A 27292-nucleotide genomic window follows, 5' to 3' on the forward strand; every position below is an offset into this window, starting at 1 on the left:
GTATATATTTTCAATATACTATGAACTATTAATTTTCTTACTAAAAACAATATTTTAAGAAATAGAAATGACTTTTTGACTCCCTAAAACTTACTGCATTTTTGTCCTCACACTTTGTTATTACCATGAATACGGTTCTGCTTCATTCTAGAAAGCCATTGTTAAAAATACAAAAAGTTTTCCATTGTAAGAATTCATTTCTTTGCATTACAAAAACTTTTGAGAAAGGAAAAATTATTCTGCACTATGGGGCAAATGGAGATAGAATATCAGTACATATTTTAAGGTTTTCTCCAGGGGAACAAAAAGATGGAACATAAATTCAGTTGATTGGTTTGTAATGCTAAAAAAGGAGAACTAGGTGAGAGACACCTGGTACCCTCTAGTAAACACAAGCCAGTCTGTGTCAACCATAATTATTGATTATACACAATAAAGTGAGAAAAGGGAAGCCTCTTGCCTAATTTCCTGAGAAACTTCAACACATTTAATTAGGATAAAAGCAGAGATCATTATAATAGCATTGATAAAAATTAATGGCAAAAGCTTTCCGTCTTAAACTTTCTTAAAGAAACTATTTTGGCCATCTATTCCGAGGAAATAGAAAACACAGTGATTATGACTAATAAGAAAGTAAAAGAACGTATGGGGGTCCGTGTTGGTAGCAAGACCCTCATCTTACTTACACTGTACAGGTTCCTATAGGCAGACTAAAAACCAAATACCACTTAAATCTGTAGGTGTGTTCACACTAGACAACACAGTTTCAAATCTAGGGGTGCCTGGGAGGCTCAGTCCATTAAGCCTCTGCTTTTGGCTCAGGTCATGATCCTGACTCTGCCCCTCCCCTGGTGGCTTGTGCTCTCTCTCTCATCAATAAATAGAATCTTTTTTTTTTTTTTTTTTACTAGCAATAACCCAAACAAACAGAACCACAGTTATAAATCTACTAAAAATTAAGGCTGGGCTGAACATTTTATAATTAAGCTCTAGTCTCATTATTATTCCTGTCTTGAAGAAATAAAGTATAGAAATGGATATAATGACTAATATAGACAGATTCTTTTTATACTTCTCCATTTTGGAAAAAGTTGAGTCTAGTACTTCATTGAGTCTGTTGTAGGCAATTAAGATGCAATCACTTCCCTTTGGTTAGTCAGAGTCATCTCTGTAATTATAACTGGTTTAAGTTGGAGACCAATTAATATCCATTTTCTCAGGGATATAGTTCAATTCAAAGCCTCTTCCAAATGCTTACTCAGCTGCCTCTTACAAAGCCAGGTAAAAATCCACAAGCCCACACCCATGTTTGGGCAAGAAAATATTTCTATAGTTAAAAAAAGCACCATGGTTAATTCACAGCATGAAAAGATAACTTTTAAATTATGTATAATATTGATGGTGGTATATGAGTATTGGACTCTAGTTCAGAAACTCTGAACTTGGGGCACCTGGGTGGCTCAGTGGTTGAGCATCTGCCTTTGGCTCAGGTCCTGGGATCGAGTCCCGCATACGGTTCCCCACAGGGAGCCTGCTTCTCCCTCTGCTTATGTCTCTGTCTCTCTGTGTCTCTAGTGAATAAATAAATAAAATCTTAAATAAAAAAAAAGAAACTCTGAACTTAATGACAGGTTTGGAAAACCTCAAGCATTCACATGCCTTTTTTTATACAGATAATGTGTAAATGCTAAACTAAGTAAAAATAAGCAGAGATTCTTTCTCTCCAAGTTAATATGAAAAGTTAAAGCCATACCTCATCCATAATCAGAAATGTATGTAAATAAATAAAAATGCTGAAATATTTAAATTGCCTCAAGCCATTCAGTTGTTATGCAGAATGGCTGTGAAGATGGTTTTTCAACATATTATAGCAAAGCAGGAAGGGAAGGAGGAGCAGTGATGTTTCTATAACCACACCTGCACTTCCCCCAGCACCTCAGGTGCTAGAGAAAGAAGAGAAAGAACAGGAAGAAGGGAAGGACCTCCTGGTATTGCAGGGGCTGCTGTGGACAGCTGAGGACAAAGAAGGGGCCATAGAACAGAGAGGTGCCACAGGGCTGTCCCATGTTTGTGCATATTTCCAAGCTAGGAGAGCACCTGCTTTGACTTCCACTGCCAGAGTTTTCTTTGCATTTGACCCATAATAGATGCTCAAAAAATTGCTCCTTTCCTGATACTTGAGAGAAGAAAGGTAAAAACCAATACTAGAAGTGTTCATAGAATTCTGATGGTCTACACTGATTTTGTGACTCAACATGCTCCTTATTCATTTTTGCTTACTGGTTTTACTCCCCTCACATATTGTCTAAGATAGAAAAGAATCAGGAAGAAAACAGACTGCGATTTAACAAATATTATACACTCTTGCTGGTTAATATAGATTTTATATTCAGCAAACATTTCGTAAAGTTGGATTGCATAGGTTATTCTATGATGTGTTTCTGTGTGTAATTTAAGGGTCTATGATGGTGGAATGGATGGAAGAGCCCTGAGTATTAGCATAAGCCCTAGGTATTAGCGTATGCATCCTCCTTCTTCACTCCCCGCCCCCCATTTAAACAGTCAACATCAACTCTATTCTTTTTTTTCTAAGACAGAAAGAGTGTGCACAAGCAGGGGATGGTGGTGGGGGGAGGTGTAGGCAGAAGGAGAGGGAATCTCAAGCAGACTTGTGCTGACTGTGGAGCCTGACTCGAGGCTCAATCTCATAACCCTAAAATCACGACCTGAGCCAAAATCAAGAGTCCGATGTTAACCAATTGAGCCACCCAGGCATCCTGATATCAATTCTACTACTTAAATGCCTCTAATCTATGCCCACCTCTCTATTTTCCCTCTTACCACACCAGATAGTCTTTTACCTGGATAATGTCACCTGCATGACATGAGCTGGGCTCCGCGGTCTCTAGCTTCTTCACAACACTACCTCCAGAGTCAGCTATCTGAAGAGAAGGTCCCCCTCACGGCGAACAAGCATAAGCTGAGACTTACTCATAAGGCCTGGCCTCAAACTCCATTTCTTGCCTCACATTCCTCCATGCTCTGTCATGATGCCTGTATTCTAACTACATTCAGGAACTGTTGGGTCTCTGGATAATTACGGCACCCTCACATTCCCTGCACTAGATCTAGAGATGGAAGGCTCTTAGTCCTTCTGGATTCTGTGCTAATATCACTTCCTTTGCAGGCTTTTTCTGACCACAGAGTCAGAACAAGTCATTTTCTCCCTTTTGCTCCCATACTACTTGTCTAGCACTATGTTGATGCATTTGTCAAACCGGATCATGTTCACCTGCATACACATCTGCTTCTCTGTTTAGTTGGGGCTTAGGAGGACACTGACAGTCTATTCTTTATTTTTTGTATCTCTGAGCACAGAACATTCAGATATTCATTAGAGAACTTAGCATAGAGTCTTACACATGACAGGTAGTCCAGGAGGTTTGTTGTTTTATTTTATTGAGCAACTCTGTGCACTTCCAAGCTGCATGAGGGCTATAGGTTGGTTTGGTACAGCAGACCTGGATCTTGCACTGTGAGTAAATAGATACTGGGTAGGTGTAAGGCAGAAAAAAAAAATCTAAGAAATCTTTATGCTGTTTTCACAATTTGCATGTATGGCATTTGCAAACACAGATTTTGGCAGCTTCAAGTTCCTCTGTCCAGGGAAATTAGATTAAAAAGTCAAAGTTTATTACAGAATTTCATGGTTAGCTTAAGCACCTTTAATAAAGCCTTGGGCAAAATAGCTACATTCCCCACTGGAGAAAAGCATAGTGCACAATAGACCAATGATTATTTTATCTAACTCATTCAACCGTGTGTAAAAGAACCCCACAAAACTTAAACAGAGCATTATAGTACAATTCCTGTGTTATTTTTGTTCCTTAAAGATTTATTATTATTTTTTTTTTTAGAGAGGAGAGGTGAGGAGGAGCAGAGACAGAGGGAGAGAGAATCCATGCAGACTCTGCGCTGAGCCCAGAGCCCACACAGGGCTCGATCCCATGACCCTTAGATCAAGACCTGAGCCGAAACCAAGAGTCAGGCACCTTAACTGACTGAGCCATGCAGGCGCCTCCAATTCCTGGGCTTTTACAGCTTGAGAAGAAATATACTGTGAGAAAGGGCTGCCAGGTAACCATTTAGGGTCTTGTAGGAAGAGCACGGGTGTATGTATGGGCTTTGGAATTGGAGACCCGGGTTGGAATCCTGGCTCCATCTCTTACTAGTCTCAAGACTTCAGGCAACTTAAAGAAATGGCTTCTGCCTCAGAGCTGGAAAACCAACAGTAACAACAGGTTAGGATAAGAAATAGTATAGTGCTCAGCACAGAACCTGGAATATTTTAGGAGCTCAGGATAATACTGGATGCCTTCATTTCTTTGGGTCTCAATTTCTACCTGTGTTTGAAACATAGGATTTTTTTTTTTTTTTTTTTTTTTTTACCCTTACCTATGTGATGATCACAAGGCTCTTTCCAGTTCTGGAATCTCATCATCCTTTCATCTTTAGAGGTGCAAATGGTACTGAGAATCTTTGCATTGAAAGTTGCTGCATTCTGATGAGTGTACCTCCCTTTTTCTTTTTTTTTTTAATTTCCTCAGGTTTAATTTTCCTTTTTTCAAGCTTCTTTGTGATGGACAATTAAGTCATTAATTGCCAAACGCTCTTCTTTTCTAATATACGCGTTGGAAACTATGCATTTCCTCCTAAAGCACTGCTTTAGCTGAACCAAGCACATTTAGATATGTTGTTCTCATTTTAGTTGGTTAAGAATATTTTAAAATTTCCCTTGTGATATATCTTCTTTCACCCATGGTTATTTAGAACTCTGCTGCTTAAATTCCACATATTTGGAGTTTCTGCAGTTATCTTTATCTTGTGGTGATTTATTATTTTTATTTTTAATTCCACTGAGGTCAGGGCCCACATTTACTGTAATTTCAATCCTTGGAAATTTGTTGACTTGTGTTATTACCTGCCATGTGGACGAATCACACATTATCCTTTAGCAAATATTCTATCTGTAACTGAAAAGAGCTATATTCTGTAGTTATTGGTTGTAACAACTACAATATAAATGTCAGTTAGGTCATTGTGGGTCCTATCTGTCAGATCCATGTACTTACTGATTGTTTCCTGCTCGTTAACTCAAATCCCCAAAAGGAGTTTATAAGAGTCTCCAACTATTTATCTTTCAGTTCTGTCAAGCTTTTCTTTCTATACAGGCATACCTTACCATATCACACTTTGCAGAAAATTGTGTTTTCTATAAATTGAAGGTTTAGGGCAACCCTGCATCAAACAAGTCTCTTGGCACACTTTTCTAAGGGCATTTGCTCGCTTTTTGTGACTCTGTGTCACATTTTGGTTAGTTCTTGAAATATTTCAAAATTTTTCATTACTGTATTTGTTAAGATGATCTGTGATCTTACTACTCTAATTGTTTTGGGGGGGGGGCACAAACCCTACCCATCGAGGACAGTTAATTCAGTTGGTAAGTGTTGTGTGTCTTCCAACTGCTCTACCAATAGGCCGTTCTCTGTCCCTCCCTGTGCTTGGGTCTCCCTATTCTCTGAGACACGATAATATTTAAATGAGGCTGATTAATATCTTTGCCGTGGCCTCCAGGTGTTCAAGTGAAAAAGAGCGAGTCACACGTCTCTCACTTTAAATCAAAAGCTAATGATTAAGCTTAGTGAGGGATGCATGCCAAAAGCTAGGCCTCTTGGACCAGCTAGTCAAATGGTGAATACAAAGGAAAAAAGTTCTGGAAGGAAAGTAAAGGTGCTACCTGAGTGAACACATGAGTGATAAAAAATGGTAAGACTTATTGCTGACAGGGAGAATGCCTCTCTGGATAGAAGATCACACTGGCCACAGCATTCCCCCAACCCAGAGCCCAATCCAGTGCAAGGCCCTAAGTCTCTTCGATTCTGCGAAGGCTGAGAGAGGTGAAGCAGCTCAGAAGGAAAATCTGAAGCTAAGCAGAGGGTGGTTCATGAGGTTTAGGGAGAGAGCCATCTCTGTAACGGGAGAGTACAAGGTGAAGAAGCATGTGCTCATGTACAAGCTCTAGCAAGTTACCCAGAAGATCGGGGCAAGATAATTAACAAGGGTGGCTACACTAAAGCAGATCTTCAGTGTAGACAAAACAGTGTCTCTTGGAAGAAGATGCCATCTGGCCCTTTCATAGCTAGAGAGAAGTTAGTGGCTGGCTTCAGAGAAAGGACAGGCTCATTCTCTTGTTAGGGACTAATAGAGCTGGTGACTTGAAGTTGAGGCCAGTGCTCATTTACCATTTCAAAAATCCTAGGGCCCTCAAGGATTGTGCTAAATATATTCTGCCTGTGTTCTGTCAATGGAACAACCAAGCCTGGATGACAGCACATCAGTTAACAACATGGTTTACTGAATAAGCCCACCATTAAGACCTATTGCTCAGAAAGATTTCTTTGAAAATTTGACTGTTCACTGATCATCCACCTGGTCACCCAAGAGCTCTGATGGAGGTGGACAATGAGATTAATGTGATTTTCCTGCCTGCTAACACAAGCATTCTGCAGCCTGTGGATCAAGGGGTCATTTCAACTTTCAAGTCTTATTAAAGAAATACATTTTATAAAGCTGTAGGTGGAATAGACAGTGATTCTTCTGGTGGGTCTGGTAAAGTAAATTGAAAGCTTTCTGGAAAGGATTCATGGTTCTAGGTGCCACTAAGAATATTTGTGATTCATGGAAAAAATGAAATATAAGTGTATATATAAATAAAAGAACACTAACAGGAATTTGGAAGAAGTGATTCCAATCCTCATGGATGACTTTGAGGGGTTCAAGACTTCAGTGGAGGAAGTCACTACAGATGTGGTGGAAAGAGCAAGAAATACAGAGTTAGAGCCTGAAGAAGATAGAACTGAAGTGCTTTAAGCCCATGATAAAACTTGAACAGATGACAAGTTGCTTCTTATAGATGGGCAAAAAAGGTAGTTTCCTGAGATGGGATCTATGTCTGGTGAAGATTCTGTGAAGATTACTGAAATGACAACAAAAGGTTTAGAATAGGGCATAAAGTAAGTTGGTGAAGCACTGGCAGGGTTTGAGAGGATTAACTCCATTTTTTTTAAAGATTTTATGTATTCATGAGAGACAGACAAAGAGAGAGAGAGAGAGGCAGAGACACAGGCAGAGGGAGAAGCAGGCTCCATGCAGGGAGCCCGATGTAGGACTTGATACCGGGACTCCAGGATCATTCCCTGAGCCAAAGGCAGATGCTCAACTGCTGAGCCACCCAGGCATCCCTATTAGCTCCAATTTTCAACAAGTTGTACTGGTGTAAAATGCTATCAAACAGTACCAGCAAAAAGGTTATGACTTGGTGAAAGCTCAGATTTTGGTTAGCATTTTTTAGCAATAAAATTTTTTTAAGTTAATACATTGTGGGTTTTTTTTAGATTGAATGCCATTATTAATAGATCACAATGAGAAGCTTTTGCACAGCAAAAGAAACAGTCAACGAAACTCAAAGACAACCTACAGAATGGGAGAAGATATTTGCAAATGACCTATCAGACCTATCTTGCTAGTTTTCAAGATCTATAAAGAACTTCTTAAACTCAACAGCAAAGAAACAAACAATCCAATCGTGAAATGGGCAAAAGACATGAACAGAAATCTCACAGAGGAAGACATAGACATGGCCAACAAGCACATGAGGAAATGCTCCGCATCACTCGCCATCAGGGAAATACAAATCAAAACCACAATGAGATACCACCTCACACCAGTGAGCATAGGGAACATTAACAAGGCAGGAAACCACAAATGTTGGAAAGGATGCGGAGAAAAGGGGAACCCTCTTGCACTGTTGGTGGGAATGTGAACTGGTGCAGCCACTCTGGAAAACTGTGTGGAGGTCCCTCCAAGAGTTAAAAATAGACCTGCCCTACGACCCAGCAATTGCCCTGCTGGGGATTTACCCCAAAGATACAGATACAGTGAAACGCTGGGACACCTGCACCCCGATGTTTCTAGCAGCAATGTCCACAGCAGCTGAACTGTGGAAGGAGCCTCGGTGTCCAACGAAAGATGAATGGATAAAGAAGAAGTGGTTTATGTATACAATGGAATATTACTCAGCTATTAGAAATGACAAATACCCACCATTTGTTTGACGTGGATGGAACTGGAGGGTATTATGCTGAGTGAAGTAAGTCAGTCGGAGAAGGACAAACATTATATGGTCTCATTCATTTGGGGAATATAAAAAATAGTGAAACAGAATAAAGGGGAAAGGGGAAAAAATGAGTGGGAAATATCAGAAAGGGAGACAACATGAGAGACTCCTAACTCTGGGAAACGAACTAGAGGTGGTGGAAGGGGAGGTGGGCGGGGGGGGAGGGTGGGGGTGACTGGGTGATGGGCACTGAGGGGGGCACTTGATGGGATGAGCACTGGGTGTTATTCTATATGTTGGCAAATTGAACACCAATAAAAATAAATTTATAAAAAATAGATTACAATACAGTGTAAACATAACTTTTATATGCACTGGGAAACCAGAGAATTCATTTGATTCACTTTATTGTGATACTCACTTTACTGAGGTGGTTTTGAATGAAACCCTCAATATCTTTGAGGTGTGCCTGTATTTTGAAGCCATGTTATTAGATGGTTATAAATATAGGAATATTATAGCTTTTGTTTTTTCTGAGTGAGCGAGAGCATGAGTGTGGAGGGAGGGGCAGAGGGAGAGGAAGAGAGAACCTGACATGGAGCCTGATGTGGGGCTTAATTCCACAACCCTGACATCATGATCTGAGCTGAAATCAAAAGTTAGATGCCTCACTGACTTAGCCACCCCTATTATATCTTCTCAATGAGTTGAACTTTTTATCATTATGAAATGTTCCTTTATCTTCTTAGCTTAAAGCTTACTGTGTGGTATTGATAAAACTTTCTTTTGGTTAGTGCACAGCACATATTTGAATTGTATTTTATTTGGAGTGTTTAGTCTGTTTACATTTAATGAAATAGTTGGGTTGAAGGCTATCATCTTTCTGTTTATTGTACCCATTCTTTATTCTTCTTTTCCAGTCTTCTTTTAAAGGAGTTATTCTATTGATTTCCTTACATGGAATTTGTATATCATTTTGCATCCTTATGTAGTGGTTCTGGTACATATAGGTATAATATTCATCCTTGACTTATTACAGATCAACTTTCATTTTTACTTTTATCAAACACATTTTATCACTTCCCAAATAATGCAAGACCACCTTCAAAAGTGGTTAGACTACATTTGTCCCTTTTGCCCTTTGAGCAAAAATTTTGGTCTTACCTCTCCTTCCTTATAAGTTACAGTCTCTACACAGCATTATTACTGTTGCTTAACACTCAATAGCCTTTCACCTTATCCTTTTCAGTGCTCTTGATTTCTTCTTATGTATTCAATTTTCTCTCTGTGGTCATTTTCTCTAAGGCTTTTGAAAGCCATCTTCTAGTTTTTCTTCAAATGTGGATGAGCTGATGACAAAGTCTTTCTGTTTTTGTCTGGAAACATCTTTGTTTCAGTTTTGCTTTTGCAGGATACTTCCACTAGGTAGACCAATCTAACTTGGCTGTTTTTTTCTTTTAGCTCCTTAAAGATGTCATTTCATTTTCTTTTGACAATTCTCTGATGGGCTTTAAGGTTTTTTTTTTTTTTAATTTTTGCTTTTAAGTAGCTTACTGCAAAGTGCTCAGGTGCAATTGTTTTGCTTGGGGTTTACTGACTCCTTGAACCTGTGCGAGTTGATGTCTTCAAATAGTTTTTGGAAAATTCTCACTTGTTATTTCTTTCATGTCCTGTTTCTTTTTCTGGAACTCCAATTATACTTATGTGAGATGATTTGTGCCTCACCTATTGCTTCTACTTCATTCTGTCTTCCCTACTCTTTAAAGAAAATCTGTGCTTCAATTTGGATTTTTTTTTTTTTTTGATTTTACTTGAGAGCGAGCGAGCAAGAGAGAACACAAGTTGGGTGGAGGGGCAGAGGCAGAGAGAGGGAGTACACTCCCTGCTGAGCAGGGAGCCAGACATGGGGCTTGATGCCAGGACCCTGAGATCATGACCTGAGCTGAAGGCAGACACTTAACTGACTGAGCCATTGCAGGCACCCCCAATTTGGATATTTTTTTATTGACATCCCTTTGGGTTCACTAATCTAGTCATCTACTGTATTGAGTCTACTATTAAGCCTATCAATTAAGTTTTAACTTTCAGATACTGTATATTTTAATTCTAAAATATCCGATTCTTTTGTATTTTTATAGATTCCATTTCTTTGTTGAAATTATCTATCTTCTCATTTATTTTACCTATCTTTTTCTCTATTTTCATTAATATTTCAAATAGTTATTTGCTTTTGCTTGCCAACTCTATCATCTTGGTCATCTTGTTTTGTTGATCATTTCCTTTGCTGTACAAAACCTTTTTATTTTGGTATAGTATCAACAGTTTATTTTTGATTTTGTTTTCCTTGCCTGAGGGGACATATCTAGAAAAATTTTGCTAAGTTTGATGTCCAAAAGATTACTGCCTATGTTTCTTCTAGGAGTTTTAGGGTTTCAGGCCTCACCGTAGGTCTTTAATCCATTTTGATGTTTTTGTGTATGGTGTAAAGAAGACTGTTCAGTTTTCCAGGCACCATTTGTTGAAGAGACCATCATTTCCCCATTGTATATTCTTGGCTCCTTTGTCATAGATTAATTGACTATATAAGTGTGGTTTATTTTTGGGTTCTCTATTCCATTTATCTATGTGTCTATTTTTGTCTGGGCATTGTATTTATAAGAACTGATATTTATAGGTCCCTCTTCTTATGTTAGACTGGCAGGATAAGAGGCTAATGAATTAGTTTCATCAGTATTTGAATTGGGTAACACCTAGGTTGTAGTTTTAGTTGAATTAAAATGTGTCAGTGGCACAGTTTGAATAATCATGTTAGGTTTTAGTGCACTCTGTCTTCTAAACACCAAGAGATTGTGGAAGAAGACTTCCCACTGCTTTTCCATCCTACCTACCCACTGATCAGCACGTGTCTCATGGAGAAGACTGCTGAGACTTTGGGGCTCCTCCATGTATAAAGCCAGCTCACCAAGAAAGGGCTTTTCTCTCTGGAAATTAGCTTGCCTAATCATCTATGTCTTCATAGCTCTATTATTTCTCTATAAATAGAATGTTTATAGTTTTTTAAGTTGTTGAAATTCTACTCAGAAGCATAAGTCCTTTGGATTACAGTTTTCAAAGAACATTTTTTCTTACCAAGTTACACAGAGATTGATTGCTCTTTCACTTTCCTTTCTCCATAACTCTTTTTACCATAATTTCTTTTACCACACAAAACATATCATACCATATGAACTGCAAAACAGTGGCTTAAACATATATATAATTAGCACAAATGAATGAAAGGGCTTTCTTGGATTCTACCAAGATAATTGTCTTTTCAATAATAATTTTCAGTGTTTGCCCACTGTAACATTCCTTTGGTAATGATGAGGTAATTTACCATTGGAACCTAATTGGAACTTATTTTATTTTATTTTTTTTAAATATTTATTTATTTATTTTTTTATGATAGTCACAGAGAGAGAGGCAGAGACACAGGCAGAGGGAGAAGCAGGCTCCATGCACCGGGAGCCCGATGTGGGATTCGATCCCGGGTCTCCAGGATCGCGCCCCGGGCCAAAGGCAGGCGCCAAACCGCTGCGCCATCCAGGGATCCCCGGAACTTATTTTAGAGCTACTGACAGCTAGTTGATTTCAAATGGACAAGCTTAATTTTATAGAGTCTTAAGGTTTTAGATGAATTTTTTTCTTTAATGTTTTAAAGAAAGGACTTAAAAAACTTAGATTAATTTAAATGATTTTCCAGTTCAAATCAATGACTGTTTTTCTATTTTTAATACATTTTAATACATCTCATACACATACAAGTATGAGAACTAAATCATATAAAAACCCTGTATATTTTATTAAAGTATACACCAAGACTAAGCATTTGTATTATTTTTTCATGTTTAATTTAGTATACCTAAAATGGTAAATCAATCATCTGCTGGAATGTGGATATTTTCCAAAGCTAAACTGTCATAAGAACACATTTTGTCAAATTCAATGATTTCCGAACTCTCACTGTACAGTTTTCCCTAACTGAAAATCACTTCAACCAAACTGAATTTGAACCATTAAGGCAGCATAATTTAATTTTGAAGGCAAGTGGGGACACAGGTGATAAAGAACTGATCTTTATGCTTCAGGTTTCATTCAATAGTGTCCCTCAGGGATGTACAAATATGGAAGAGTTTCATTTTTACCAGTAACAACTATGGACCTTGCTTTGTTTCATCTTGACTTCCCTGCTTAGTGGAAAAAGTTAAAAAATTTCTCAATAATGGATAGATTTCTCGGTCCAACTCTTTCTGTTTTCATATTTCTGGCTTGAAATTTAGCTCAGTTGAAAATGTCTCTGAGTTCCCTTCTTCCCACTTTGTGCATCGTCTTCAGTGCAGCTGCCAGGAGCTGCCTGTGGCAGGCAAGAGTGTGTCCTGCTCTCTGTTCTCTGTCTGGACCGTCTGGACCACTGATGATGTGTATGCAGGGGTGAGGGATGGAAGTCTGGTTTGGCGTCCCCTTACACTCAGGTAAGAATGATGGCAGTAGTCCCATTCTTTTGGTCTCAGCTGCTTCTCTATCCAATGCTAACAAATTATGTCTGTGTATATATGGTATCCTAAAGAAGATGCTGTATGGGCTGTGGCTTCCTGAGACTTCTAGGAGTTGACAAAGCATACCACAGGCAGCATTCTCTTTGTCCCGACACTAAGAGATAGGGAATGACCCTTTGAATGTGAAGTTCTGGAATCTCCTCTTACCTGGTATCTCCTCTTACCTTCCAGTAGCACCCAGAACTCCTTGAACTGGCTCCCCGCATGGGCCTGGGGTGACCCCCCTCGGGTAGTCTGCCAGTGCCTTTCCTCCAGTAAATCTCTACATCATCCACTCTGGAGTGGGGCAATGTAGTGAGATGCTGTCTGCATCCCCCACGGCTCCTACATACTTGGGGGACAGCTCCCCTAATTCTATAAGGAAGCTTTTCAAACTCCCAGTTATTCAAGCCAGGAGAGCGGCTGCTTTATATCAACTTGGGCCAAGAGACAGGACTTCACCTAAGGTCCAGGGTTAATACTCAGATATCACAAGCAATTCTTTTTGGGTTTTCCAAATTTGGAAGAATGATAAGAAAACCCTCTCCATAAACACACATCATGAAGAGGGACGGGGATGAGAGAACTCTCTCTCTTCAAAAGACAATATTCCTCTCCCACTTCATAAGGAATTTTTATGGATTAAGTGGATAGGACAGGTTGATGGGGAAGATTCTGTTAACCTTTCCATATTTTGGTGGGGAGGGACTGAGGCAGTTCTCTGCGATAATGACTCTGTACTCAACTGTAAGCTGTCTTCTTGTTAAGGGCAGTCCTGGTCAAAATCCTTCCTTGGGAGCAGGTGAAGGTCTAAGTAAATTCCAGCAAATTCCTATCTAGCAAATGAATATACACTCTCTATATTTTACAATGTTTGTAAAGAACATACTCAAAACCCCTTTAATATTTGACTTTAATATTTGATGGTGTGAATCAAGTCTTAGTGTTTTCTATATGTGGACTATCATCATCAATTTCAAAGGGAAAAATATCCAATATCACAGAAATGTCCATTATGAGTAAAATCATTTTATTTTCATTTGAAAATAATTTAAATCACAACATACTGATAACTAATGGTTGTGTAGCCCTTTATAAAGAACTCATATCACATCTGGTTCCTATAAACTTCTGATATTCATTCAACATTTACTTATATTATTTCCCCATTTTATGGAGGTGATAATTAAAGCATGGTGAGGCTAGTTAACCTCTCTGTCAGAACCAGGGCTCCAATTCAGGTTGTGAAATAAAACTTCTGGGTTTTTCCTCACTGTGGGCGCCTTACTTATAAAAAAATGATGTTTGTTTTCTCAGTATGACATGTCTCCTGAGTTAATTCTCTGAGGGTGGAACTGGACCTGCATATAGGCACCTTACTCCATTCTATCCTTGGGATCAAAGACCAGTGCACAGAGAGCTGTATGAGACAGCAATCCTGGATGGGTGGGCATAGCCCGTGTGATGCCAGGGCCTTGGGCCATATCCCAAAGCACAACTTGTAGGAAAGGAAGTTGGAAAGAGCCAAGCACATGTAATATTTAAATCCAAGTTCCCTCTGGGCCTCAGTTCTCTGGGTACTTAATTCATTTGTACCTAATGTAGAGTTAATACTTGTAAAGCCTTTGAAAATATAAAAACTTTCATTCAGCAGTAGTGAATTTCCTTGCCAAAAATGTTAGCATTAGGGAAAATAATATGCCACGCTTTGCATCCACAGGGGTCATCACAACTTCTAGAAGTACCACAATGGAGCACCGGGCGAGGAAAGTGGAACTCAGAAGGGACACCTAGACACCTGCTGCTGCCATAGTTACAAGCAAAAAGGCTGGAAAAGAGGTACCATTTCCCATAAGCTGTGAGGTAAGTCTTGCCTGATTTAGGATCACTGGGGTGAAGAATCCTAGCTGTCTCCACAGAAGACATGGTTGCCCTGGGTTTCACATGTTTTAGGGAGCAGGCGGAGGGATAAATCATTTGTTTACACTTAGTGAGGTTGTCCCTGATGTTCTAGTATTTAACCTTTACTCTCAGAATCTGCTGAAATCTTCAGTCTTTACTCACTCCCTTACCAATACATTTTAGAATTAATGGCTATGACTCATTTTTGTTAGTTTCAGTAGGACATGCCCCAGGGGGATAAAATGAGGGAGAATGTCTCTCTCATTCCTGAATTTTTGAGGCTGGATCAGGATAGAGCTGTGGAGGGCATTACAACTGTGACTCCCCAGGCCACACCTCCCAAATCTGGCTTTCCAAGCATCAGGGAACCCGGTCTCACTTGTCTTCCACAGTCTGAATCTCTTCTGCTATACCTCTACCAGACTGCTTTGTATTCTCTCCTTTGATGACAACTTTCTTGGTGATGCACCCATTATAATTTGGGCCAGGTGATTTCATCTTTAGATAGCTGTTACCTGTCATCACTGTTATCCTTCAAAACTAATACTTACTGTGGACTGTGTAGGTGAGACTCTGCAAAAGTGCTCTGGAGTTTTATTTCATCTTCAGAATGACCCCGGGAGCTAGATGACTATCATCATCATCTTTAGTTCACAGATCAAGAGACTGAGACTTAGGGTAATAAAGAAACTCCTCCACTGTCACGCAGCTATGAAATGTCAGAACCCAGGGATCTGTGATCTCAAAAGCAGTGAATGCTGTATCTTCCAATTTCTTCACCTAGTGCTGAGCCTGTTTCCATGTACTTTCCATCTGTTGGGCCCTGTTCTGTCCTCTGAAGATCCACAGAAAAAGTCTTAATTCCCCTGCCATAGAACCTCAGATATCTAACATGGCTTTCAGGACTTTCTGTTCTGTACAGACTCTAGGACACAGTTTTTACATGCCCATTCTTCAACCCTCCAAGCCATGTGTTTTTGTTGGGCTTCCAACGTTATTAGCATTCTGAGGAGGCTCCATGTTCTGCCCTTTAACCTATACCTGGAGACCATGGTAGGCCTTAAAATACATCAGATCACTTCAGTCCTCTGCTCAAAACACTCTGGCTTCTCAGGTCATTGAAATCAAAATCTACGGCCTCTTCGCCCCTCTTGCTCCTACTGTTTCCTGTACATGCCAACCATGGTCCCAACTCCTCTCTCCGGAATGTTCTGATCTGGAAATCTACCTGGTCCTTTCTTATCCCTCTTCTTAGCTCCCCTCATGGATATTCCTTACCTTATCAGTAAGGCCTTCTCCAACTACTCTACTGAAAATAACAACTCTCTCCCCTCATGGGTGTTCCCTCTTCTCCCTCTTTTTTTGTATTCTTCTCCATGCTACTTGTGACTTTGCTTATTTCCTTCATTTTTGCCTGCCCTCTCCCCTTGACCCTACCGAAGAATGCGAACTAGCTCTAAAGGGCAGGGGTTTTATCTTCTTAATTCAAATCTAAGGTTAAGTCCTAAGTGGCACACAAAATAACCATTTTGTATGGGTCAACCTACCATATCCCCAGCACTAAGTGCAATTCCTGGCGCAGCATTTAATAAGTAGTTGGCAAATAAGTGAATAATTCATATACTGATACTAAAAATGTTACAGAGCTTTTATGCACTTTATTATCCTCAGTAAGAACTTCCCTATCAACTGGTCAGATTTCTGATAGCATCTGTCTTCCTAATCCTAGGTGGAGCTGAATATAAATAGATAAATAAATATGAAAAACTCTTGTTGCTACATTAAGCCAACTTAGCTTTTAATGGTATGATAATTTCTTCGAAGCATTCACTAGTAATTTTAACACTCATCTATCAGCCTCAGAACATCCTGTGTTGAGAGGAGCAACTTCCTTATCCATTGCTAGAATCTTTTTGGATTCAGGGTAAGGTTCTTTCTTAAGCTAAATTAAGTCAGTGATGTTACACAATCACCTGCTATAGAATGACCTACTTTTCTTACTATCACTGCATTTAGATAGAAAAGTGGATATTCTTTCAAAAACAATGTTTCACTTGAAAAATTTATTAATTTGTAGCTTTTAATGAACACCTAGCTGAAAATCACTCCAAAGATACATTTTTTTTCTACCTTTTCTATTGGTGGACTTGACCTCACATATTGGTTTACTTTAACAATGTTTCAGTCAGTGTGTTACAAAATTACCAAAAACCCTAGTGTCAAGACATGGATACACTATGATGGAACATGGGTTCCAGGGTAGGGACTCTATGCTGACACAGTCATCCTTCCTGCTGATCACAAGGTGTTGCGGCAATGGTTGTCAAACCCCAGTCATCCCTTCGATTACCACTTCAAATTATTCACCGTTAATTTGCAGTGCTTCTTATGGAAAGCTGAAGGTTTTGTTCTCACACATTGAGGGCAAGGAGACAGTTGAAAGGTTTTAAATAGACACAGAAAAGCCAGTAGTTTTTCCTCATTCAAAATAATTAAAAGTCCCTTAAAAAATCACAAATCAACAACAATTCTCACAGTCATCTACAATTTCATATAAAGCATTAGTTTTTTTATACCCACAACAAAACATGGACCTGCAGAAGTTTTCAAACAATCCTCCAGCAGCTTCATGCGAGTCTTCTGGAGCTCTGGGCTGTCCCATTCATCTTCATCAATGCCCCAGTAGAGATCTATGACCTGGGAACCAACAGATGAGGCAGTGTTAATTTATCTGCAGGAAAACTTCATTTACCTGTGGGCTTTATTCTTATTTACAATGTTAAGCTGAGTGACTTTTAACTTTTCTCTTTGCAGCATGTTTTCCCTTGAGAGGGAAAATTATGTTTAAGATCTCTTCAAATCTATTTTTTTAAAATCCCATGATAGGCTAGGGATGAACATTATAATTTCTTTTGTTCCTTATTATACTGTTGACATGGCCCCAGAGAAAATGAAATGTTAAATGTCAGAGGCTTTGCAGGGCAGGCTTTCATTACATTGAAACGGTAACAGGCTTTCAAAAAAAAGTGTTTGGAAGCACCTGGGATATGGTTATCACATTATTTGAGACAAAAAGATAGTGTATGATATTACTGTGTATCTTAATATGAGGTGGGAAAATGACAACAGACATTAACATATACCGACCTAACAGGAAACATGGAACTTTCTTGCAAAAAATTTAAAACCTAAAACAATCTTGTTATGATGCTTTATCCCACGGGGATTTTGTTTATGTCTCTTTCATCCGAAAGCAGTTTGGCTTTCATCAATATATGCCTGAAAACCATGTATTGGAAACAATGAAAGGTGGTATGCTTTAATGAGAAGTGAGGATAATAGGATCTTCTATCTCCTTACTTCAAAGACTATGAGGAAAGATTCTGAGAGTCTGTAAAGACATTTAGAAGCACACTCTTTGAAAAATCTGCTGTGAAGAGCAATGTGTGTTCCATTCCCTTTACTCAAGGCTGTTCTGCATAAGGTAAATGTTTCCGATTATAGCTTTGAAGATTTCCTTTGTTTCCCACAAGCAGAAAAAGAACCTCTCCCTACTGGCTGTTTGGCATTCAGTGAGATGCAAGCACAGAGCATGCGTCCAGTAATTGTGCCCCTAGCAGATCTCAGGGACTTTGTTTACTTCTCATCTCTTGGCCATGGCCCTGCAGGGGTGTGTTTGTATCAGATCTCTGTCAATCTGTGTTTGAATTTTTAGATGGCTGATAAAGATATGTCTCATCTCCCAATATATCCCTTCTGCCTCTCTTCTCCACACTTCTAGCCTGGAAGAAGCGGTCACTTTTCTATTTGTAGCATTCCAGCTGTTCGTTCATTACATCCTAGATTAAATTCATAGGTGATCAGGATGGTTTGAAAGTTATTTAGCTAAATTTAGGGGGGCAAATGAAATAAGGACCCCTACCGTTCCACCATCCTGCCTCCCTCAAGATATAAGTTATATAATAAATGAAACTATCACATATCTTTTGGGGGGGAGGTTCTTCCCTTTGATCTACCTTATAAAGTTGAATCACAATATCAAGGAACAGTACACCTGAGATGATAACTTCAGTGTCCCAAATGAAAGCCTGTAGCTGTGGCTATTTAAAATTAAATAGAAATTAAAATTAATCCAAATACTCCATAGCCACATGTGGCTGCTGACTCTCATGTTGGAAAGCACAGATACAGACCACTTCACCATCACAGAAACTTTAATTTGATAGAACTGTAAATTACTGAGATTATTAGAACAAGACATTTTTGGTCATCTACTAATAAATGGCCAAAAACACAAATCTGCAATGTGAATGCTAACTCTTAGCTGTGCCATGCATGGACTGACAATCATTCACAGAGCCTATTGTCCATGCTTTTGGCTGACACTGTTTGAACATATTTAAAGACATACCTGAGGAAAGGTCTGATTCAGAACCAATGAAGAGAAACAAATGGTAAATATAAAGGCTAATATAACAAAAGCTATAAATATATACTAGCTCTTCTCTCCTCTTTAAATTACCTAAAATTATATAAAATAATTATAACAATATAATTAGATTCATAACATATATAGAGGTTATATATATAGCAATAGCACAAAAAGGGCATAGAGCTCTAAAGGAGTAATCCTTCTATAGCTCACTAGAATTAAGTTGGTATAAATTATAAGTAGATTCTGATACGATTTATCTTAAGATAACTATGAAGCAATAACTCAAATATAGTGAAAAAGTATTAAAGGAATTAACACAAAGCAAAAAAGTAAAAGAAATAGAGGAACACAAAAGATATAGGAGGGAAAAGAAGTCAAATAACAGATATAATCCAAACTATATTAAGTGTGAATGTATCAATCCAATCAGTGGCAGAGATTGTCAGACTAGATCAAAAACAAGATCCAGCTATATGCAGTCTATAGGCAAGACACTTTGGATTCAAAAGGATGGAAAAGATATATCATGCAAGCAGTAACCATAAGAAAGCTCACGTGACTACTGATCTCAGACAAGAGATTTTAAAACAAAATGTAACTAGAGGTAAAGAGGGACATTTTATAATGATAAAAGAGTCAATCCATCAGGAAGATATAGCAATTATAAATGTAATACAACTAATAGCTGAAAATGTATTAAGTACAACAGAAGTAAAGGGAAAAACAGACAATTCAACTATAATAGTTGGAGACTTAAATATTTCACATTCAATAAAGAGAAGAATGAATAGGAAGGTCAATTAAAAAGTAGAAGACTGGAACAATATTATAAACTAACTAGATATAATATTTATAGAAGAGTCTCCCAACAATAGTATATACATTCTTAAGTAAACATAAAACATTGGCCAGGAGAGGACATTTATTAGATAATAAAACAACCCTCAGTAAACTAAGATGGATTTAAATGATATAAAGTATGTTTTCTGAACATAAGGCAATGACATTAAAAATCAGTATTACAGAAATTCGGGAAATTCATAAATATATGGAAATCAATATTCTCCTAACCAAGAAGTCAAAGAAGAAATCACAAGGAAAATTTAAAAAATACTTTGAGACAAAGACACAAGATACCAAAACTTACAGGATGCAGTTACAATAGTACTTAAAGGGAAATTTTAGCTATAACACCTATATTAAAAAGATCTCAAACCAATAATCTACCTTAAAACAATAGAGGTTGAGGAAGACAAAAGGAAATGAAAAAAAAATTCCATGGTCATGAATTGGAAGAATAAATATTATTAAAATGTCTAGTTATACAAAACAATCAACAAATTCAATGCAATCCCTGTCAAAATACCATCAACTTTTTTCACAGAGGTGGAATAAATAATCCCATGGAATCAGAAAAGATCCCAAATATCAGAGGAATTTTGAAGAAGAAAACCAAAGCCAGTGGCATTACAAGTCTTACAGTGTCAGACTTCCCACTATATTACAAAGCTGTAATCATCAGGACAGTATGGTACTAGCATAAAAACAGACATCTATATCAATGGAACAGAATAGAGAACCCAGAAATGGACCCTCAACTCTGTGGTCAGTTATTTTTCGACAAAGCAGGAAAGAATATCCAGGAGAAAAAAAGGCTCTTCAACAAATGATGTTGGGAAAATTGGACAGCCACAGGTAGAAGAATGAAACTGGACCATTTTCTTATACTATACACAAAGATAAACTCAAAATGGATGAAAGACTTAAATGTGAGACAGAAATCAATCAAAATCCTAGAAGAGAACACAGACAGAAACTTCTTGCTAGACATGACTCCAAAGGCAAGGGAGTCCAAAAGCAAAAATGACCTATTGAGACTTCAACAAGATAAAAAGCTTTTGCACAGCAAAAGACATAGTCAACAAAACTAAAAGGCAACCAATGGAATAGAAGATAATTTGCAAACGACATATCAGATAATTGCAAATGACATATCAGATAAAAGGCTAGCATCCAAGATCTATAAAGAACTTAAACTCAACACCCAAAAACCAAATAATCCAGTCAAGAAATGGGCAGAAGACATGAACAGTCATTTCTCTAAGAAGTCATACAAATGGCCAAGACACATGAAAAAATGCTTCACATCACTCAGCATCAGGGAAATACAAATCAAAACCACAATGAGATAGTACCTTACATCAGTCAGAATGGCTAAAATTAACAAGTCAGGAAACAACAAATGTTGGCAAGGATGTGGAGAAAGGGGAACTCTCTTACTGTTGGTGGGGATGCAAATTGGTGCAGCCACTCTGGAAAAGCAGTATGGAGGTTCCTCAAGAAGTTAAAGATAGAGCTACCTACCCTAAGACCCAGCGATTGCACTACTAGGTATCTACCCCAAAGATATAAATGTAGTGACCTGAAGGGGCACCTGTACCTCAACATTTATAGCAGCAATTTCCATAATAGCCAGACTGGAAAGAGCCGAGATGTCCATCAACAGAGGAATGGATAAAGAGAATGTGAGATGCGCACACACACACACACACACACACGCACACACACACACACAGGGATACTTATTATTCAGCCATCAGAAAGGATGAAATCTTACCATTTACACTGATGTTGATGGAACTGGAGGGTATTATGCTGAGCAAAATAAGTCAAATAGAGAAAGAGACAATTATCATATGTTTTCACTCATATGAAGAATATAAGAAACAGCAGAAAGCATCATAGGGGAAAGGAGGGAAACAGAATGGGAAGAAATCAGAGGGAGGCAAAAAATGAGACTATTTACTATGGGAAAGAAACCGAGGCTTGCTAGAGGGGAGGCAGGATAGGGTAACTGGGTGATGGATACATTGGAGGGCATGTGATGTGATGAGCACTGTGTGTTATATGCAACTGATGAATTACTGAACTCTACATCTGAAGCTAATGATGTTCTATATGTTGGCTAATTAAATTTAAATAAAAAGACAATAGAGAAAGAAGAGCAAGCCAAGGCTAGCCGAAGGAAACAATAGATAATGGACATTACTGAACAGAGAAACCAATGGTAAAAAATAGTGAAAGGGATTATAGGGGAAAGGAGAGAAGATGAGTGGTAAATATCAGAGAGGGAGACAAAACATGAGAGACTCCTGACTCTGGGAAACCAACAAGGGGTAGTGGAAGGGGAGGTGGGTGGGAGGATGGGGTGAATGGGTGACGGGCACTGAGTGGGGCACTTGACTGGATGAGCACTGGGTGTTATATGTTGGCAAATTGAACTCCAATAAAAAAAATATACAAAAAACATCCCCCAGAAGTTAAAAAAAAGGACAAAAATCAATGAAACCAAGTTGGTTATTTGAAGAGAAGAAAATGGACATAACTTTAGCTGTATTAAAAAAAAAATGAGGAGGGACCCCTGAGTAGCTCAGCAGTTGAGTGCCTGCCTTCGGCTCAGGTTGTAATCCCAGAGTCCAGGATCAAGTTCCACATTGGGCTCCTTGTGGGGAGTCTGCTTCTCCCTCTGCCTATGTCTCTGCCTCTCTCTCTCTCTCTCTCTCTCTCTCATGAGTAAGTAAATAAAATCTTTAAAAAAATGAGAAGACTCAAATTACCAAAATCATAAGTGAAAGAGAGGCCATTACTACCGACGTGGCAGGAATAAGGGGTTATTAGAGAATACTATGAACAACTATATGCCAATAAATTAGATTACTTAAGTTGAAATGGACAAATATCTAAAGAGAGACAAATCACAAAAATAGACTCAAGACAAAACAGAAAATGTCAACAGAAATGTGGAAAGAGATTAAATAGCTATTTAAAAGAAAAGCATGGGTCCAGATGGAGGCACTGGTGAATTCCACCAATTCTTCACAGTCTTCCAAAAATTAGGAGAATACTTCCCAACTAACTCTATGAGACCAGTATGATCCTAGTACCAATGGCAGACAAAAATATAAGGAAATTACAGAGCAATAGCTCATGAATATAAAACAAAAGGGAAGGATGCTAGAACACTCAAGTGTATTCAGGAATACTTGAACACCTAATCCAGCAGCATATAAAACGTATTATACAACAGAACCAGGTAGTATTCATCCCAGGAATGCAAGGTTGGCCTAGCATCAGAAAATTAACTAATGTAATGCACTATGTATCAATAGAATAAAGGCAAAAGCAAAATGGTAAATCTTAAAGGAGACAGAAAAAACATTCGACACCCTTTTATGATGAAAACACAAACCAAGAATAGAAATTAATTTCCTCAACCTGAATAAAGGGCATACCTGAAAAAACTACATCTAACAGAATACTTAATAAAAAATGAAAGCTTTTCCCTTAAGATTAAGGAACAAGAAGAGGCTATTCATTCTCACCACTTCTATTCAACACTGTACTGGAGTTCCAGCTGGGGAAATTGGGCAAGAAAAAGAAATAAAATGCATCCAGATAGTAAAGGAAGAAGTAGATCTATCTTTATTCATAGATGATACAATCTTATATATTAAAAATCCTGAGAAAACCACTAAAAAGTTATCCCTGGGTGGCTCAGCAGTTTAGCACCCGCCTTTGGCCCAGGGCGTGATCCTGGAGTCCCAGGATCAAGTCCCATATCGGGCTCCCTGCGTGGAGCCTACTTCTCCCTCTGCCTGTGTCTCTGCCTCTCTCTCTCTCTGTCTCTCTCTCTGTCTCTGTGTGTCTTTCATGAATAAATAAATAAAATCTTCAAAAAAAAAAAAACACTAAAAAATGTTGGAACTAGGGGTACCCAGGTGGTTCAGTCAAGCATCTGACTGGGTTTGGCTCAGGTGATCATCTCAGGGTTGTGAAACTGAGCTCTGTGTTGGGCTCCATGCCCAGCATGGGGTCTGCTTGGGATTCTTTCCCTCTTCCTCTTCCCTCCACCTCTGTCACTCCTCCTCAACACCCTCCATGACTCTGCTGCATGTGAGCTCTCATTCTCTCTAAAATAAATAGTCTTAAAATGTTGGAACTAATAACGAGTTGAGCAAAGTTGTAGGATACAAGATCAATATACAAAAAACAAATATACTTATGCACACTAGGAATGAGCAAACAATTCCATTTAAAAGACCATCAGCAAGAATAAAAAGCTTAAGAACAGATTAAGCCAAAGAAAAGTAAAACTTATACTCTTGTAATTACAAAGCACTATTGAAAGAAATTAAAGATAACCTGAGTTAAACTGGAAGACATCCCAAGTAAATGAACTGGGAGAATCAAGATGGCAATACTACCCAAATTAATCTTTAGATTCAGTGCAGTCATCATAAAACTCCCAAGTGGCTTACTTACAGAAATTGACAAATTGATCCTAAAAGAGACCTAGGATAGCTAAGACAATCTTGTAAAAGAAGAACAAATTTGGAGGACTCTCACTTCCAGATTCAAACTCACTACAAAGGTACAATAGGTAGTATGGTACTGGCCTAAGGATATTCAATGGAGTAAAACTGAGAATCCAGAAGTAAATCCTCATACTTATGGTGAACAGATTTCAACATGGTGCCAAAAGAATTCAATGAGGAATGAATTGTCTTTTCAACAAATGGCAGGGAAACAACTGGATATCCCCATGCAAAATAATGTAGTTAGACACCCGACCTCACACCATCTACAAAAATTAACTTGAAATAGATTAGAGACACAAATTGAAGAGTTAAAACAATGAAACTAGTTTTATAGAACACATAGGGGTAAATTTTTGTGAACCTGGATTTGACAATGGTTTCTTAGATATGACAGCAAAGTACAAGTAACCAAAGATAAAAAAGAGACAGATTGGACTTCCTCAAAATTGAAGTTTTGGGCTTTGCTTCAAAAGACACTATCAAGAAAGTAAAAAGAGCGCCCTATTTGATAGTGGAATTGCATCTAGAATACATAAGGAACTCCTACAACTCAATAGGATGACAACCTGATTGAAAATGGACAAAGAATCTGAGTAGACATTTCTCCACGGAACATGTACAGATTGCCAATAAATATATGAAAAGATGCTGAAGGTCATTAATCATCAGGGAAATGTAAATCAACCACAAGGAGATAATACTTCATACTACGATGGCTGTTGTAAACAAGATTGATAACAAGTGTTAATGAAAATGTGGAGCAATGTCATAACATTGCTGGTGGGAATATAAAATGCAGCCATTTTGGAAAAAAGCCTGGCAGTTTCTCAAATGGTTAAACAGTTGTCACATGACCTAGCGGTTCTCCTAGATAAATGAAAGCATATGTCCACATGAGAACTTGCACACGAATGTTCATAGCCACATTATTCATAATAGCTGAAGGGTGGAAACAGTTCAAATGTTCATCAAGGGTTCAATGAATAAATATAATGCAGTATATCTATAAATGGAATATTATTCAGCAATAAAAAGTAGCGAAATACTGATGTTACAACATGGATGGAACATGTTGTTCATCCAGACTTGAAAACTTTGTTCTAAGTAAAAGAAGCTAGTCACAAAGGAATATGTTGTGTGATGCCATTTATGTGAAATGTCTAGAACATGCAAATCATACACTTTATTTTTAAATATATATATATATATATTTGAAAGGTTTTATTTATTCATGAGAGACAGAGAGAGAGGCAGAGACACAGGCAGAGGGAGAAGCAGGCTCCATGCAGGGAGCCCGACGTGGGACTCGATCCCAGGACTCTGGGATCACACCCTGAGTCAAAGGCAGACGCTCAACCACTGAGCCACCCAGGCGTCCCACAAATCATACACTTTAAATGGGAGAATTTTGTGTATGTGGATTACATTACAATGACACTTTGTACCTCTATTTAGTCTTGTGATTTTCTATAGGTCTTACATCCCCTCCTCACAGTATAATTGAGTGCAAGAACAGATGTTTAAATCAAGCACCTGGCATTTTAAGAGTAAACAGTTAGATCTAACCAAATATATATGGAACAAATGACGAAGGTAAAAATCAAAACAAGGCTTTCACTTATGTTTTTAAATAGAAGCCTAAGGGGCACATGATTTATTTGCCACCAATGGAAGTCTTTTGTAATAGTGTTTGCATCTGTTATTTAAAGTCTGGTCACCCTGGCCCTCATCCAGGCCTTTCTAATTCCATGTCTCCTTCCTTTGGTCACTTTCTTTGAATGTTCTCTAGCTTCCAGCTTTCCTCCTTTAAATTATTCTTTCTCAAATGTCTTTATGGGCAGAAAATGATGAAAAAAGATAAAATCAAGCAACCATGAAGGCAGAGAGGAAATAAATAAATGAAATATCTAACTTATGCCTCACAAAACACCATTTTGGCCAAGCAAATCTGCCATATATCCGCATGATCAATAGCTGGCAAAAAGCGGGTGGAATCCAAAGTGCTCAACAAGACAAGATTTATTATATACTTACAAAAATTAAGTTTAGCTTTTAGCCTAATGTCCAGGCACTGCAGACACTGAATCTAATTTACTATTTATTGGAATACTAACTTGTTGACAGCACATTTTATGTGCCTTTACTTATTTCATCATTAGGTATAAACACTTGGGAAAGTAATTCGATTTTATCTTTTTTTTTTTTTACTTAAAACCATTGAACTTGCTTTAAAATATTCTTAGGGAGGCTAATTTATCATGATTTTCATGTGCTGAATAAGTTTGAAAACAAAAAGCCAGCAAATAAAAGCCGTAACAAATTTTGCCACTTGAATCAGACATAGCCATTTAAATACCAAGATTACCAAACAAACAATAAAGCAACCTGTAAGAAACATATAATGACCTCATGATTTACCCAGAAAAAGGTCAAATCTGAATTCATAACAGCTCTGCACTATCATTTCTTCAGAAAGAGCTTTTAAGTGTTTTCCAAAATATTTTCCTTCTCAATTTTCCCATGCTATAATAAGACACTACCTGAATGCAAAGCAAAAATGGAACTACAGAGATGACATGACAGATTTTGTTTTTGAATAAAAGCAGTACTGAAATGAAGGCTGTTTCTCAAAGTTATTCCAGAGGGAGGCTACAGGTCTGTTTGAAGGATTTTGTCACTGCCCTATAATTTCCTCTGCAGGAATTATCTCATTCTGTATTAAAAAACAAACAAACAAACAAACAAACAAAAAAAACCAAAACTCTTGTCACTGTATTGTTAGGTTTGTTTTTATTAAAAATGGTATTTTCCTAGCCTACTGGTTTTT

At 38.1% G+C, this 27292-nt stretch overlaps 1 protein-coding gene across 1 annotated transcript in view; it reads right to left on the reverse strand.

Moving 5' to 3' along the window:
* The window catches only part of NWD2 (NACHT and WD repeat domain containing 2), a 174574-nt gene that overhangs the window by 72581 nt on the left and 74701 nt on the right, over positions 1 to 27292 (reverse strand). The window contains 1 exon segment of the mRNA XM_025436945.3: positions 17233 to 17349. Coding sequence (XP_025292730.1) covers positions 17233 to 17349 — 117 coding nt within the window.

The sequence above is a fragment of the Canis lupus genome, chromosome 3, assembly GCF_003254725.2.
Source record: "Canis lupus dingo isolate Sandy chromosome 3, ASM325472v2, whole genome shotgun sequence".
Taxonomy (NCBI): domain Eukaryota; kingdom Metazoa; phylum Chordata; class Mammalia; order Carnivora; family Canidae; genus Canis; species Canis lupus.